Source organism: Equus przewalskii, chromosome 1 (assembly GCF_037783145.1).
Source record: "Equus przewalskii isolate Varuska chromosome 1, EquPr2, whole genome shotgun sequence".
NCBI lineage: Eukaryota > Metazoa > Chordata > Mammalia > Perissodactyla > Equidae > Equus > Equus przewalskii.
The window spans coordinates 60,242,079-60,257,784 of record NC_091831.1 but is presented as its reverse complement, the minus strand read 5'-3'; the positions used below and the strand labels follow the sequence as shown (position 1 = coordinate 60,257,784).

The following is a 15,706-nucleotide window of genomic DNA, read 5'->3' as shown; positions in this document are numbered from 1 at the left end:
GATCTGGATCTTACCGCTACTGACTCGCCATCATTCCCTCCAACTAAAATTTCTGAAGTGAAACCAGATCTTGCCATTCTCCTACTTCAAACCCTTTAATGGTTCCCCTCATGTCCTCTGGTTGAAGTTCAAATTCCTTAGCAAAACCCATCACATCCAATCCTCCGTCTCATCTCTAGATCACCTGGATCTCTAGAATCACCTTATATTCTATGAATCAGCCATAACAAAGCACCTGCAGCCCCACAAAAGCATCCTGTCCTTTCTCACCCTTGGGCCTTTGCAGATTTTATTCCCTCCACCTAGAAGGTCCTTCCTTCTCACCCCACCTACTCGTTCTTCAGGTCTCAGCCTAAACAGCATCCTTCTAGGAAGCCTTCTCTGACCCCTTGCTCAGCTGGATTAGCTGTCGTGATTCCACAGTATCTCATGCTTTCTCCTATCAGACAATTGTTACACTTAAAATTACCCTTTTCTCTCTCTTATTTATAAACTTGAGGTTTCTGACTGTGTCTTGTTTGACAGCACATCCTTAGCAACTAGCAGATGCTAGTTACATATTAAATGCTCAATAAATGTCTGTTGAATGAATAAAAGACATTTGGAAAGGAACATCCCCTCTTTTGTTACTGGTAATAAATTGTACGTTGTTTCATTACTTGCTCTAAAGAGCTTATATGATGAAAATGAAATAAGCTGGTTCCGGAAAACTCCTCTAGGGAAACTTGACAGACTGAGAAAATTAAAGTATCTGGAAGGGTGGAGACTAGCTTGTGGATGCTGACACGTGGCACTACCACCAGCCCATGTGCAGGAACCCATGAAGAGGGCAGGGAGCCATCAGCATCCCTCACCTTCATTTACATAAATGGGATCATGTGAGACACGGCTGCTTTGGCACACATTTCCTTTTGTTCCACAGCTTCCACCTGTCAGTGCAGCATTGTGGAGAGCTCTGAGCTGAGATCTGGTTTACAGCCTTGGCTCTGCCCATGACCTATCTCAATTACCTTAGGCATTACTCCACTATGGATGTTGCACTACAAATAGCTAGCACAGCTTCTAAAACAGGGTAAGCACACAACAAATTAATACATTCCTTCCCTCGATAAATACCCATAATACACCTACTGTGCACTAGGTAGTGTTCTAGGTACTGAGTAGTGAATGAAACAGACAAGGTCTGTGTCCTATCTGTAAATCAGGGATGAATTAGATGAGCTCTAAGGTCTCTTCCAGCTCCAAAATTCTGAGACTCTTTCTTTGACCAGATGCAAAAAAACAAGGCAGGCTAGTGGCCAAGCATTATGCTGCAGCCTCCTTCCCCTGTTCTTTCTTCACCTTTGGTGTCATCTCCATCCCAAACTGAGCTGGGAAACAGCAAAAGGTCTGTACTTTAGGTAAAGTACATTTGTACTTTGCCTGAAACCCAAGATTTAACTTTCCCAAGTATCCGTTATTTAAGCCCTTTCTCTCTTTTGTGGAAAGGCTTTGTCTTGGTTAGAACTTCAGGCAATTACAAGGAGGCCTGGCAAGATATTTTAGGCAGAGTTAGGTGCTTTGGCAAAAGGACAGGGACAGGCACAGTAGCCTTCTCCTCCAAGTGTAGTATCTCTTAGGTTTGCCTGAAAGGGCACCATGTCCTTGAGCAGGTTCTTCCTCTTCCCTCTGGATGACAGGCATCTCCTGGTTCTGTATCTTTTCTTCTGCCTTTGACTTGGCCTTCAAGCCTGAAGTTTCCACCACTTCAGTATCTGGTGTTGATTGGGAATAAGAGATTCAAGGACTCCCAGCCATATGTGAAAAGGGAAGCCACAGGCTGCAAGTAAATGGAGAGAGCCAAGAGAGGTGCTTGGGTGAGGAACTTGATTGAGAGTTCCAGACCACTGTCATTCCAGGTGGGTATCAGGTATAGGATGGCACTAATAAATAACATATTTAAATCTACCAGTGAAAACTCAGGATTTTAATGCTGATCCTGGATAATTAAATGTGAAGTCAAAAAATAACATTTTTGACTATGTAAAAGTAAAACCAGCTTTATTTAAGTTTACTATTTATAACTTATTACCATGACACAAATGGTTATATGGAATTATGTATATCAACATGAACGATTCTTTATTAACAGCAAATTCTGCCTTCAGATTTTCTAATATATGATAAATTAGAAGGCATAGAGCCAAAAGTTTGAAAGACCTAGCTCCTTTGCTTATTAACTGTAATCTTGGTTAATAATCTTGGTACCTTACCTTCTCTGTGCCTGCTTCCACAACTGTGAAATAATATTTGCCTTATCTCACAGGGTTGATGTGAGAATCAAGACACAACATGTGTGAAAATGCTTTGTTTTATGCACAGAGGCACCATTACCAACACCGTTCTTAGGATGGCTGTCTGTGCAGTCCTGGTCATTAGCTGCCATCTGCCCTCCTGCGTTCCTCCTTGCTCATTTAGGTGTCCCTCAAGCATCTAACTACATTTTCACCATACTGAACCTTAAAAAGCTATGTAGACACTAACATATAGCTAATTCCTATCAGTTCCTAAAGGAAGAGGCTGTTCCTTCATTGTGCATGAGACTCCTTGTCACCAAGCACTGGGAGGAAGAAGGGGAGGTAGTGACAAGGCTTATTTCCTCCAGGTAGTTAATTCATTTTATTATTAAAAAAAAACGGTTTTAGGATTTCTCTTTGTACAAGGCACTGGGTTGGGCTCAGGGGGATGCAGCATGGTGCACCTAAAATAATCTTAGCTTTGGAGTCTGGCAGACTTTGAGTTCAAATCCAGACTTGGCCATTTTCTTAGCTATGCAGCCTTGGCAAGTAATGTTTGCTCTCAGCTTCAAGTTCCTCTTCTGTATTAGGGGGTACTACATAACTTGCAGCATTATTGAAAGGATTATAATTAATGCCTGTGAGTGACTGACACATGAGTGTACAGGAGGTGACAGATGAGCAACAAGGTCCATCTTCAAGCCCAAAACATGGTAATAGGCGTTGTGGATGCTGAGACATAATGACCAATAGAAAGGTGCAGAGAGGGAAGGGCTGTCTTGAAAAACAGTGGTCTTGTTCCTGGCAGCACTCAAGTAGCAACTAAATGATCACTGTGAAAGGTGCTTCAGAAAGCATTTCTGTTTAGGATCTCTTCAATTTCTAAGAACATAAAAAGAAATGTCCAACTTAAAGAGAAAAATACTCTGTAAGTTCAAATACCAAAGGGGAAAGATGAGGGAATACAGTGTCTGTGCTGGACAGTTTCACAGGTGAAACAAATGAAAGAAAGTTAGTGATTGCTTCTAAACTCTCACTGAAAATATGATTTAAAGGTTTACTACAGTCTAGGTATTTTTAATTTTTACTTTGGTAATCAATCAAGATGGTTGATGCTAAAAAGTACAATGTTAGGAAACTCAATGGCTTTCAAATGTGAAACTTGTTTGGGTTTGAGAAATAACATGGAAATAGATGAGTTTGTGGGCTGGTAATTTTTGTGGTCAGATGTGCTTTATAGAATAGTGGGCTGAATTATCAATCAACTGCAATCTTCTAAGTTCCCAGATTTTCTTCTGCCTGGGCTATGTGACCACGAGCAGGTGTTTAACTTCCTGTGTTCAGAATCCTTACCGACTCAATGAGGTCACCACCTCCTTCCCTGTCAGGTAGTATGTGTTAAACATTTTAAACTCCTGAGATTGAGGCCAATTGCTACTGGGATTATATGTATTCATGATTAAGCAACCCTAAGCAGGTCAGGTACAAGTTATTACTGAGGAGAAACGCAAATGTTGTCTGAGGCAAAATCTGCATACAATCTAATAAATGATTCTCCTAATTGCGCAGTGTGGACCCTGGGGTCCCATGAGGAATAACAAAGGACACCTCTTAGCTTTCTAGGTTTTTCCCTATCATGGTATAAAAACCTACTCAGATATTGTTTTTTTCCCTAAAGATTGGCACCTGAGCTAACAATTTGCCAATCTCTCTCTTTTTTTCTCCCCAAATCCCCCCCAGTAGATAGTTGTATACTTTTAGTTGTGGATCCTTCTAGTTGTGGCATGTGGGACGCCGCCTCAACATGGCCTGATGAGTGGTGCCATGTCCGAGCCCAGGATCCGAACTGGCGAAACCCTGGGCCATGGAAGTGGAGCTCGTGAACTTAAGCACTCGGCCATGGGGCCAGCCCCACCTACTCAGATATTGATAAGATAAATTCACATACTTCTGTAAGGACAAATATCCCTGAGATAAAGCAAGTCTACCATTTGCTTAGGAGAAATGGTTTTTAGATTCCCTTCTTATAAAAAGCAATTTGACCTCTTCCCCCCTCCTAAATCCCTGAGACTTTGAACGGATAAAGAAACCAATTTGGAGCTCTTTCAAAGGATTTATTTGCTACAGAATTGCTTGAGTCCACCAAGATGAACTCAGAATTTCTGTGTTTAAAAGGATTTTGCTCACTGCTTTATTTTTACAAGTGCTTCAACATTCAAAAAGCAATTCTTTTTGCCAGCATTTGGCATGTCTAGAAGAGGTTAGAAAAAGTTAGAATCTATAGAATTAGATGTCTAAAAATAGGAAAAAACCCAAACATTTAAAAATTCCTCATTTGGACAGATCCTGAGTTGAAATCACATTCATCTGCAAAAAAGAACTGTTTTAGGTCAGAAATGCTGTATTTTATAACTCCAGATCCTGACCTCAGACTTCACTGGTGGAGGATTCCAGGCACTGCATGAATGATAGGAGAGACACCATTCAGTTGGCCAATTCTGGCATGTGTCCTACCTGGCTTGTGAAGTTTTATAAACATCTCTTAAACTCAAACCTCATAGTTCTCTAATGCCGATTGTCTTAATCTGATTCTCAATCCTTTTTTAAACAAATAAAAAAAAATTTTCCCTGCAAGGTCACACATAAGTATTTGTTGCTTTAGATACAGAGAAACCAAGTATGGATGTGAATTAACAATTCAGTGATGGAGCTGTGTATCTCTGGATGGCTATGTAAGCTGTAAGAAAAGTCCCTTGCTGGCCCTGCACTTGCTGTGCACCAGAGGTGACCATCCAGGCAAGGTTAACCTGAAGAGGGTGTGAACCCCAGCAGCTGCTCGATGGGTTTAAACCGCCACTCATCTGCCTCCAGCTCTTCTACCAAACCAGCTAGTTTTTCCATCCGAGCAACTTGCTGATCTGTAAAGAGTGAAGGAGGTAATATATACATGAGATAGTCACCAACCACCAACATAATCATTGGTTTAAAAATAATTTCTAGAAGAATTTTTTCCCTCAATATTCTAGTAGTAATGGAGTCTTATTCTATGTTGGTCAGAAGACTTAATCTTAAAAAAAAAAAAGTAATACTTATCCTCCATGCCATAGTGACTTGTGTACTAAAATCCTAGGGTTATGGGCAACTGCAACCTTTCCCCCCATATTACACTTTCAATGGAGAAACGGTCTGCGGGGCGGGGGGGACGACACAGTTCCCTGATGCACAAACGAGGGCCTGGTGAGGTAATGATGGAACAGAAGAGGTGGCACCACGATCTTCGAGTCCAGATAGAACATGAGGTATTATATAAATGTTTGAAGATGAAGATGATAATGGTAAAACCAGTAGAGGACAACAGTAAAAGAAGGTTTCAGAAAGGAGAGGAAAATGCAACACAAGAGGAGTAGGAAGCATCGACTCCCCTGGAAAACTAACCCTCCCGACTCCACTGGAAGCCTTAATGTGGACATTATATCCAGATTGAGACAGAGAATGTTCTTGTTGGCAGGTAATTTACAAAGTCCACTTACATAGTTAAATTTCAGGAGTTTTTGTCACAGAGCACACTGACCTTTCTGAATCTCCGTCTCCCACTCCCCCAGTAAACTTATTCTCATAGTTAAGTACACAACACTCACGTGCTTACCATGTTTCACCTGTTTAAGCGTAGATGCCACTTGATAGCTGAAAACAGATTCGCAGAGGAATCTCTCAGAGCCATCTACAAACAGAAGAGGAAAAGTTTTAATCTGCTCTAAGGGTTTTATGGCTTCTGATAAACCAAGTAAACGTGTCCCTTCTTTTCCATGCTTTTCCATTCAGGGTCTGGTTTTTAGTGTTTACAAAGAGGGCTTCTGTTTCATTTAGAACTAAACTGCTCTGTTATAAAAGCTACTTCTTCTATACCGAGAATATTAAAATAGTCCCTCTACTTATTTAAGAGTTTAAAAATAGCATTTAAAAAAACAAAAACAAGAAACCTCAGTTTGATGTCCTGGTTAACATTTTCCCCCTCCCAGCCCGATGGTTTCTTAACGTTCTCCTGTTCTGTATGTCAGGCAAACACTGACAGCTGACGCATTTGGCCACATGGCTCCTGTGCTATCAAAATACAAAGGTACACCAAAACTCTAAGTCATTTTCATTCTAAAAAAGTAAAGCTGAGGGAAAAATAGCTGTTGTTGATTTTTAATATATCAAATTACATCACTATGACCATCGCAAAACAATGCTGGGAAATTTCATTCTGTAAACGCAAACTGTAACCTTGATATTCCAACTGAACCAAAACCCTGGGATTTGGATGGCGATAAGAGTATGGTGCAATTGTAGAACCTAGCATTGTACTGGTGCCAAGAACTGGCAAGAAGAAGGTGGCTAACTCAGTCACCACAGCACATGGAAGATGATTGTGAAACAGAAGCTAGCTCATGTTCTTCCATCAGGCAAGGGCTGATACAGCAAAACATACCCCAAAAGAGCTCATGTTGGAGAGTGCGACTTTCACAAGGGTAGCAGAAACCATTTGGAGAAGGTGTCTTATTGCAAAAATCCTAAAACAAATGGAGGGAGAGGACACAGCTGTCTTTTTTTAGATGGTGGTTCATGCCAGCACCATTAGGTGTCAAGACCTCACTCATCAATCATGGGTTGGTGTGTCAGCCAGGTATTAAGTGACGAGACAGGACTAACACATTCTAGCTTTATGCTGAGTTTCACACAAGGCAGACCTTATTTCAGAAGTCACGGCAAATAATAAGAAAAACTACAGATATTGTATCCAAATGGCTTGAACATACAACCAAGAGGGCTTCTGTTTAATATTATCTTTAAAATTAATGCAAAAAAATGAAAATTATTTTCATACATAATACATTTCAACATATATATTATATATTATTTCAAAATATAATTTATTTCATAAAGTAATGTACACTTTAGGGAGAGTGTTACATTCTTTAAATTCAACCTCTTTTCTACATATTGTGCTATATGGGATACGATCCTATCTCTGCCTCCCACCCCCACTCCTCTGGCTGAATGTAAGTAATTTGTGAGCAGATATCCAAACTGAGCAAAAAAAATTTTGTTTTCAATTAACTGAGTATTATACTGACTGTCCAGTTTAAAGATCTAGGTAAGCTAATGACATCACTGAGTTTTTTAGATAAGGGCAAAGGGCAGTGAAATAACTGACTCCCACTATGGGAAGAGGAACTGTGTGAACATTTGACACCAATGACGCAATTTATTATGTCTCTTCTGTGTCAATATGCCAGTGTTCATTATCCTATTCATACCCCCTTGCTTAAAGAGTCAAATTATAACTCAAGTTTTATTTTAGAAAGAGCAAAGCAGAGAAAATTAGAGCTTACTCCTCAGGTGGTTTGATCCTGAACTTTAGGATCTCACACAAGGCAGGGTGGATTATAGGCTATAAGGATCAGGCCAAGAAGTATTTGGAAGCTCTTGGAAGTCCTACCTCAAGCTTACATTTAATCACACGTGCCATTAGCATAAAATGCTTAAGTTCTAACATTTGCATATTTCCCTTGGTAATGAACTTCAAAGCAAAAGGATATAAGCTAATCTTTCAAAAAGGCACCTGCACAAGACTTTGCCACTCTATATGCCTATGGAACACACTTTTGCTGATTTGCAGCTCTGTATTAACCACAAGTCCACTGCTTCTTAGCCACATCCTATTACATATGATATCTGTACCAATCTAAAGCCTGGAATTTCTCCAGAGAGGAGTCAGTCTGGGGCAATCTGTCTTCCATTTAGAAATTGTAATCAAACCCTTTGTAACACATCAAGTAGCAACATATTAGCTTTCCTCTTAAAGGGACAAGCAAAGGTTATAAATAGTGAAAAGTTCAGTAAATTGCCCAAATTTAACACCATTGCCAACTCCAATAAATAGGATGCTAACAAATTCATTTAAAAGAATATTACCTCATAGCAGGAAATCAGACAATGCTAGATAATTTACACTTCAGTGGCCTACAATGTCACTAAAATTCAACCACTTCTGGGCTGGAAAGCAGTCTCTAACTTGCTGACAACTGGGTGAGGACAATCTTAGCCAAGGGCAAGAGAATGCTGACAACTGCTATATACTGCTTATGTGAGATGTCTGTTATCAGAGAGCAGATGCATGAAAAAGTTAATTTACAAGGTTAAGTACAGGTTATTTGGCTTTATTATTCTAGTAAGAGGATGCAAGATCAAGTTGAACCTGTTAAGATTATAAACAGCATGCAACTTTGATTCCTGATCGCTTTGCCTTACTACTTTTCCTTACTCTAAACAGGTAACTCTTCCTACTTTATTTTCATAGTTGATTAAACTACATACTGTAAGAAAAATGGTCAGGTACAAATGCATTAGATTAACTGCCTAATAGTATCACCTATAAACATGGTAGAAGATGCTTCGAAATCCAACATTCTTATTAACTCACACTTAGGAGTACTTTTTTCAATTTAACATTCTTGATTTCACCAGGATAGTTCAGGGATTGCCATCTCTAATTTTTCATAGTTTGTCCTTAAGTGTAAGCAGCTTTAAAACATAGGTGAAACTTTAAACCTGAGAGAGAGAAAACTGTGCACTATAAATTTAAACTTAATATAAATTCATTCTATAATAGAAAGCCAACACATTCCTTCATGAAGCACAGTGGGATGGAATAAAAATGGATAGAACTATAACTTGTTAGGACAGCAACATTCAGACCAATCTCAGAAGCCTTTCTTCTTTAATGTTCCCAAGTAGTCTGGTGTATACTGACAAAGAATGCTGATAGCTTTGAGATTAAGGAGGTACCTCCTGAATTAAATTCCTCCTGTAGCTGGACTTTAAATGACTTCAATTTTAGAGTACATCATTAAACATTGATTCCTCTTCTGCTGTTATAAAACTCGTTAAACAATTTAAGTGCCTCCAACTTTTGTTTTGTGGCAAAATTCCTTAATACCAGGTCTCTGCTGCATATAATTCAAATCATAATATATTTTTAGTGCAAATATAGTAAACAAGGCCCCAATTGTTCACTACCTCTAGACTCAGTGATACTAACTCAAGTATTCAGTTAACACAATTGAAGAGAACAAAAAGGCAAAGATAGAAGTACATACACCTCAGATGGATCACTAACTACACTACCTGAGTCTACTTCACACATCATGATTTGAACCAATTTTAGGGAGCCTTATGGTCCCAGTCTTCCCATGTTTTCCTGCCACAAATGATTCTTCTGTTTGCCCTGGCTTAACCCCAAACTCTGCTTTTTATTATACCTGATATAAATGAATAAAGATCACCCCAAAACGCTGACTCCTACCTATAGTTTGTACATTTCCCACAGACATTTCCAGATTAATTTTTAAATATACTTACTGAAATTTGCAAATTTAAAGCAAAAAAGATCAATATAATTAAGCACAAAAGTGCTAGAATCAAGCAGATTTTGAATCCTTAATATGCTGTTTGTCAATTTTTTTCAAAGTATGTGGAATAGTTTAATAGTTAAAGACCACTTTCATGAGAATCCCCTGTATGTTAGTCAAAATGAAGATTCCTGTGCTGTACCTTAGACTAATTTAGAATCTCTAAGGTGGGCCAGAAATGTGCATTTTATTTTTAATTTTTTTGGTGAGGAAGATTGGCCCTGAGCTAACATCCACCACCAATCCTCTTTTTTTTTTGCTTGAGGAAGATTGTCCCTGAGCTAACATCCGTGCCAATCTTCCTCTATTTTGTATGTGGGATGCCACCACAGCATGGCTTGACAAGCGGTGTGTAGGTCTGTCCCCAGGATCTGAACCCACAAACCCTACGCCACTGAAGCGGAGTGTGCAAACCCAACCACTATGCCACTGGGCTGGCCCCCAGAAATGTGCTTTTTAAATAAGCTCTTCGGGTGATTATTAGGCTTCCTATTAAGAATTTATTGGCCTAGCTCCTAAAGTGACATGAATCTGATGAATTCCGGGTGCCAGTGCTATTTCATGCTTACAGTCTAAGCCCTGATCTTGGCCAATCAGTTTGCAAATGTGTGCTGAATAAGATGGTGGATGATTTCATGCAAATCCAGCTCCAGTGCTAGACAAACTACACAGCACTGTCCTGCAGTAGGCCAGGAGACTCAGCTTCCCATAAAAGAGTAATAGATTAGTTCTTATTTCTTAGAACCTCTTTGATGGGGTGAATCTGTCTGTAGATTAATTACATTAGAAAAATACATCAATCTACTAACCATAGGGAGGCAGACTGGTGCCAGGATACAGCAAACTGGAACAGGAGGTCAAAAGAATTCCTGGTTCCAGTGCTAATTTTGTCTTTAACATGGTCAAATCACTTTTCTGGGTCCACATAACTCTAGATGACCTTCTTATTTTCCAAAGTCTTTTTCAGCTCCAAAATTTTGCTTCTGGAGAAAGATTTGTGCTTTAAAGATATTGTTTTGAAATGAGGACAAGAGATGAAATGTGGAGCTGAAATCAGGGCAAACTCGTCTCTAATCCACTTAATAGCTTCTTTACAATTAATATTCATTGCAGGTCTGAATCCAATTATTCAGCACAAAGCAGCATGAGATCACCTTCTAACATCTCTCCAGCTCCTTTTGGGTAGGTGAAAAGGGCTTTCCGTGGTGGGGCAAGGTCTGAGACACTGAAACCAGATCCAGTGACAGAACTTCCACTGACCCCACCAGCTGAGGAGGATGATGAAGAGGCAGCCATTTCCTCTCTAGTAGAATTCTCACTTCACTACAGAGAAAGAAAAACAGCAATTGGCAAGTTTATGGAAGTGAGACTGACAACATTTCATTCTAGCTGCCATAAAAGCCAGCATACAGTTTAGTCAAGAATTAGCTCCCCTTTTTTCCCCTCTCTACTCCCACAGTCTTTTATTGATGCCTCAGGCCAAAATGTCACTCAAGATTTTAAGTGAAAAATATGTTTACTCTTAGTTTTTCTACTTAAAATACCATTTCCTACTATTAGCAAACTGTTTATGTCACTTGGGATTGACTGCGGGTGATTTATGGGTTATGAAGAGGTGGTAAGGCAGTGCCAAAGTAGCAATTTGATCGAGGAAATAAATTATATGAGGATAAAACAACCATGCCTCATAGGACAGTTTGTCTTGGATACATCCTGACCAAGCCACACCAAGAAATTCAGTTATAAAATTTTCCAAATAAAATTCCAGAATAACACTGTGTTCTGTTCCCAAGGAAGGGGAACTGGGTAGGAAATACATACTGGCCCTTTCATTAAAAATGTTAAAAAACTTTTTCATCCAAATGTAATACCCAAATTGATCACTTGGTGGCATCCCATAACTGGAACAAGATAGCTCAGGAAATGATCTTAGAATTCATGTTCTATTAGGAATAGAGCAGCTGCCAGTGTTTAATCCTATGTCATATAAAAAAATCCAAATGTAGGGGCTGGCCCTGTGGCTGAGTAGTTAAGTTTGCATGCTCTGCTTCAGTGGCCCAGGGTTTTGCAGGCTGGGATCCTGGGTGCAGACCTAGTGCTGCTCATGGGGCCATGCTGAGGCGGTGTCCCACATAGCACATCTGGAGGGACCTGCAGCTAGAATATACAACTGTATACTGGGGGGGCTTTGGGGAGAAGAAGAAGAAGAACAAAAGATTGGCAACAGATGTTAGCTCAGGTGCCAATCTTAAAAAAAAAAAAAAATCCAAACATAAATAAGAGAATCTGTACTGAACACATGCACCTTACAAAAGTTCAAGACAAAAATACTACTTTTGCTATAGAAAAACACAGTTACAAAAGATTCTAAAAGTGTATGTTTTCTGAAAAGAATGGTTTTAGTACTGTGCTAATAGAACTTTCTGCCATTATGGAAATGTTCTAATGTTCTATTTCTGTGCTGTCCAATGTGGTAGCAACTAGCCTCATGTGGCTATTAAACTACCATGTCTGAAGACGCGTATTTTTAGTTTTATTTAATGTTAATTAAAATTTAAATAGTCACATGTGCATAGTGATTACTGTGTTGGAAAGGGCAGCTCTAGTATTTAGACAAAAAAATGACTTTACACTGAATTATACACTTTAAAATGGCTTAAGGTTAATTTTATGCTATATGAATTTTAGCTCAATTTTTAAGAAAAGAAAAAAATGAACTTAAAAAGATTTTAAAAATGTATTTCCCTCTTTAATGGCCAGAGAAAATTTTAGTTGAATTTTTTTTGCTAGTTGCAAAATGAAAACATTTGTTTAAAAAGTTGAAAGTTATTTTTAAAGTTTACAAATAGAAAAGATGAGGGAGGGGCCGGCCTGGTGGTGCAGCGTTTAAGTTTGCACGTTCCGCTTCTCAGCGGCCCGGGGTTCGCTGGTTCGGATCCCGGGTGCGGACATGGCACCGGTTGGCACGCCATGCCATGGTAGGCGTCCCACGTATAAAGTAGAGGAAGATGGGCATGGATGTTAGCCCAGGGCCAGGCTTCCTCAGAAAAAAAGAGGAGGACTGGCAGTAGTTAGCTCAGGGCTAATCTTCCTCAAAAAAAGAGAAAAAAAAAAGATGAGGGAATGCTATGCAGATATAAATCCTATACACACATAATCCAGGTTCCTAGCAAGGAAAATGATACACTGTACATTTCTGAAATGCTGGCTGTGCTGTTTCCTTAATTTAGTGATGATGATTTAAGGCTGTCAGGGAAGCAGAGTTTAGTTTCTGATTTCATTACATGTCTATAAGTAATACTGATTAATACTGAAGTGGGATACGGTAACAGTAAGGCAACTGCTATAATTAGAATGTCAGGCTATTTAAAAATACAAATTAATGACATTTTCAATCTTGCTATTAGATTACCTTTCTTTTTTTCTTCAAGCTCTAAAACTTTCCAAATTGTATTCATATTCATAGAGGTGACTTTTCAAGTTAGATGCATATCCAATCCTTTGGACTACACTAGCTTAAAATACGGCTTGACAAGTTTTTAAATCCTCTTTTAAAAAGAAATTAAGAAGTAATGGACCAGGTCCAAATTTCTAAAGTGGATTCCTGCTGGGGTCCCAATAAAGTATATAGACAACTTAGCCATCTCTTGGAGAGTAGCTCAGTCTCATTTCCCATCAGTTCAGAGTAGAACCTACTGTGAACTCTTGATATATCTCACCTAAGACTTAAAACTCTAATCTTTTTCCTTGATATATGCTCTATTCAGTTGCAAATGCAAGGAATACTTTATATTTTGAAATCAGTTGCTCAGCAGGGCACTCAACCAACTGCCAGAGTGAGGACAGCTTCAAACGCTAGACACAATGTGACTTCTAAACTGAATATAATCAAAGGAATTCCCTGTCATCCTATTTTCTTTCAAACTCCGAACTACTATCATTCAATACACAAAACAGCCAGGGTTGAAAACTGGAGTGCAGAATTAGCACAAAGCTAACTTTAACATAAATAAGCAGTTTTTTGCTGAGGTGGAAAGATACACCTAAGTAATATCTGGCTTTAAAGATTTTAGGTTAAATTTTGAATGCTATCAGCAGGTGGTAACAGTAGTTAAAGCAAAACTAACAATAAACTCTAGTTTGTAACTGCTCTATGAAGGGAGGCATTCTAATCACCAGAACCAAACATAATGGTTGGCCTATATTTCATAGCTATTGACTTAAATAAATGTTTGCTAAATGAATTAAACATTTCATAGGAACTACAAGATTCCTTAAAGGTCATCTAATCCACCTCCCTCGTTTTAACTTACTTGCTGCGACTTTTTTCAAGCAATGGCTTTGTTGGCACATCATGTGCCATGTGAGATGTGAAACAGCATAGGGGTTAAGACTCAGACTCTGAGCCTCCTGGCCTGGGTTCATGTTCTAGTTTTGCTACTTGACTTGCTGTATAACTCTGGACAAATCACTTAACCTCTCTGTTGCTCAGCTGCCTCATATCTAAAATGGAGATAATATTACCTACTTCATAGAAGTGTCATGAAGGTTAATATAATTAAAGCATTTCGAAGTTATAGGCACCGTAAACACTTAAAAATTTTAGCCATCCAAAATCACTCATGGATATATACTCCTGAATCTTTTTTTTCTATGCAGATCCCAGTTTTCATACTTACGACGTCCTAACATACTTACTCATGGGAAAAGGTTTAATTCTCTCCATTTGACACAGAGTCACCAAACTACTAGAGGGGAAAGGGTCTGCTCAGGAAGAGGGAAAATGCTCTCCATTAATGCACTTCACACTTTCATTTTAAGGTTCATGATCTTAGGAAGAGTCCTGTGATCTAGAAAAGGGGGAAGGAGTTGTCTTTCTACCCTCAAGGCCTTGCACAGGACCTGGATCACAACGTTTCCTGATGAACGATGAACAAATTACAGAATACAGGGCTAGCAGCTCAGCAAGGTTATGCAAGGGTTAGAGAAGCTTGGGGTCACGAGGGTCGGTCCATTACTGTTTTCTTTTTCTTCCTCATTCTGTAAATCTAGTTACACAACTCTCTCCCACTAGGCCGCCAGGACCCAGGGAGTGCTCAGTAAAATTCTGTTGAATGAATGAATATCGATGATGAAGTAACCTGGGGTTTAGCTGGGACTACTGACAGTAGAGATCCTCATAGGGGAGCAATGCTATTTTGGGGGACACAGCATGGCTGTGTGCACACTAAGATGATTAAACACTTACTTCACGTAAGACAGGGACGACCTCGTATTCATACTTTCCTTCCTAGCAGATCTATGCGTATTTTCTTAAAAAGAATTCTTCGTTTTGAAAAAATCTCCTTATTAAAAAGACGCTGAAAGAAGTACCCTGGTACAATTGCACATTATTAGAACCAATCATTAAATTCCATCACCGACAAATCGTTCCAGTGCGTCCCGCTTAAACAGCTGATTACCGTCCAAATAGGGGTTGCGGCTAAATCCAGGTGGGGTGGAGAACAAGGACTTGAGAGAGGAGGGGTCAGAACGCCAGCGTTCCCAATCTAACTCCAAGCCACATCCCCCCCACCTCCCCGCTCGGTCCCAAGGGGACGCCGCCACAGGCGCCGTCCCACTGCGCAGGCGCCGCCCCTCGGCCCGCATGCGCACTCAGTCTGGCGCAGCCAGAGGAGATTTCCTGACACGCCCTCTGCAGCAGGCTCCTGTTTCTCCTCCTACCTTCTCCATTTTACTAGTCCCTGCAGGTAGGATCCCAGGGATCAACTCCCTTTCCACCAAGCTTCTGAGGGTCCCTGAGCCCTAGGCCACTTACCTCAGCGGTTTTGGCACTTTCCCCTACAGCCCCGCCCCCAGGGCCAGCCGGAGCGGCCGCGCTTCCAACGACGAGGACGGCGGCGTGCTCGCGCCCGTGCGGAGGGAGCCGGCGGCGGCGTGCGCGCGTCCGTGCTGTGGTGGGCGTGGCCGGGGCGG

At 40.1% G+C, this 15,706-nt stretch overlaps 2 protein-coding genes across 8 annotated transcripts in view; one reads left to right on the top strand and one right to left on the bottom strand.

Annotated features, from left to right (window-relative positions):
- Nucleotides 1-4,369: 4,369 nt before the first annotated feature.
- On the bottom strand, nt 4,370-15,704 carry ANAPC16 (anaphase promoting complex subunit 16). Of its 7 annotated transcripts, none has more exons than XM_008539338.2 (4): nt 15,549-15,704; nt 10,885-11,053; nt 5,923-5,997; nt 4,370-5,194 (listed from the first exon to the last, which is right to left on the bottom strand). In XM_008539338.2, exons 2-4 carry the CDS (start codon nt 11,024-11,026, stop codon nt 5,079-5,081), a joined length of 333 nt encoding a protein of 110 aa, XP_008537560.1. In that variant the 5' UTR covers nt 11,027-11,053; nt 15,549-15,704; the 3' UTR covers nt 4,370-5,078. The 7 variants fall into 7 exon arrangements, with proteins under 7 accessions (XP_008537560.1, XP_070421541.1, XP_070421546.1 ...); XM_070565440.1 differs by having other exon boundaries at nt 10,540-11,053; nt 15,549-15,690; XM_070565445.1 differs by lacking the exon at nt 15,549-15,704 and adding an exon at nt 14,979-15,383 and having other exon boundaries at nt 10,540-11,053.
- Nucleotides 15,165-15,706, top strand: part of ASCC1 (activating signal cointegrator 1 complex subunit 1) — a 117,838-nt gene continuing 117,296 nt past the window's right edge. The window contains exon 1 of the mRNA XM_070565396.1: nt 15,165-15,480. The gene's annotated coding sequence lies outside the window, so the exon portion shown is untranslated. The remainder of the gene's footprint in view (nt 15,481-15,706) is intronic.

What these genes read in the sequence shown, in the direction of transcription:
- ANAPC16 (XM_008539336.2), bottom strand. Translation starts at nt 15,379, where the DNA reads ATGCGGGCCGAGGGGCGGCGCCTGCGCAGTGGGACGGCGCCTGTGGCG. An exon ending in CCGCAACCCCTATTTGGACG is followed by an intron (nt 5,998 to 15,192) that starts GTAATCAGCTGT and finishes TTCTGTTTGTAG; the next exon opens with ATGGCTCTGAGAGATTCCTC. An exon ending in GCTTAAACAGGTGAAACATG is followed by an intron (nt 5,195 to 5,922) that starts GTAAGCACGTGA and finishes CACTCTTTACAG; the next exon opens with ATCAGCAAGTTGCTCGGATG.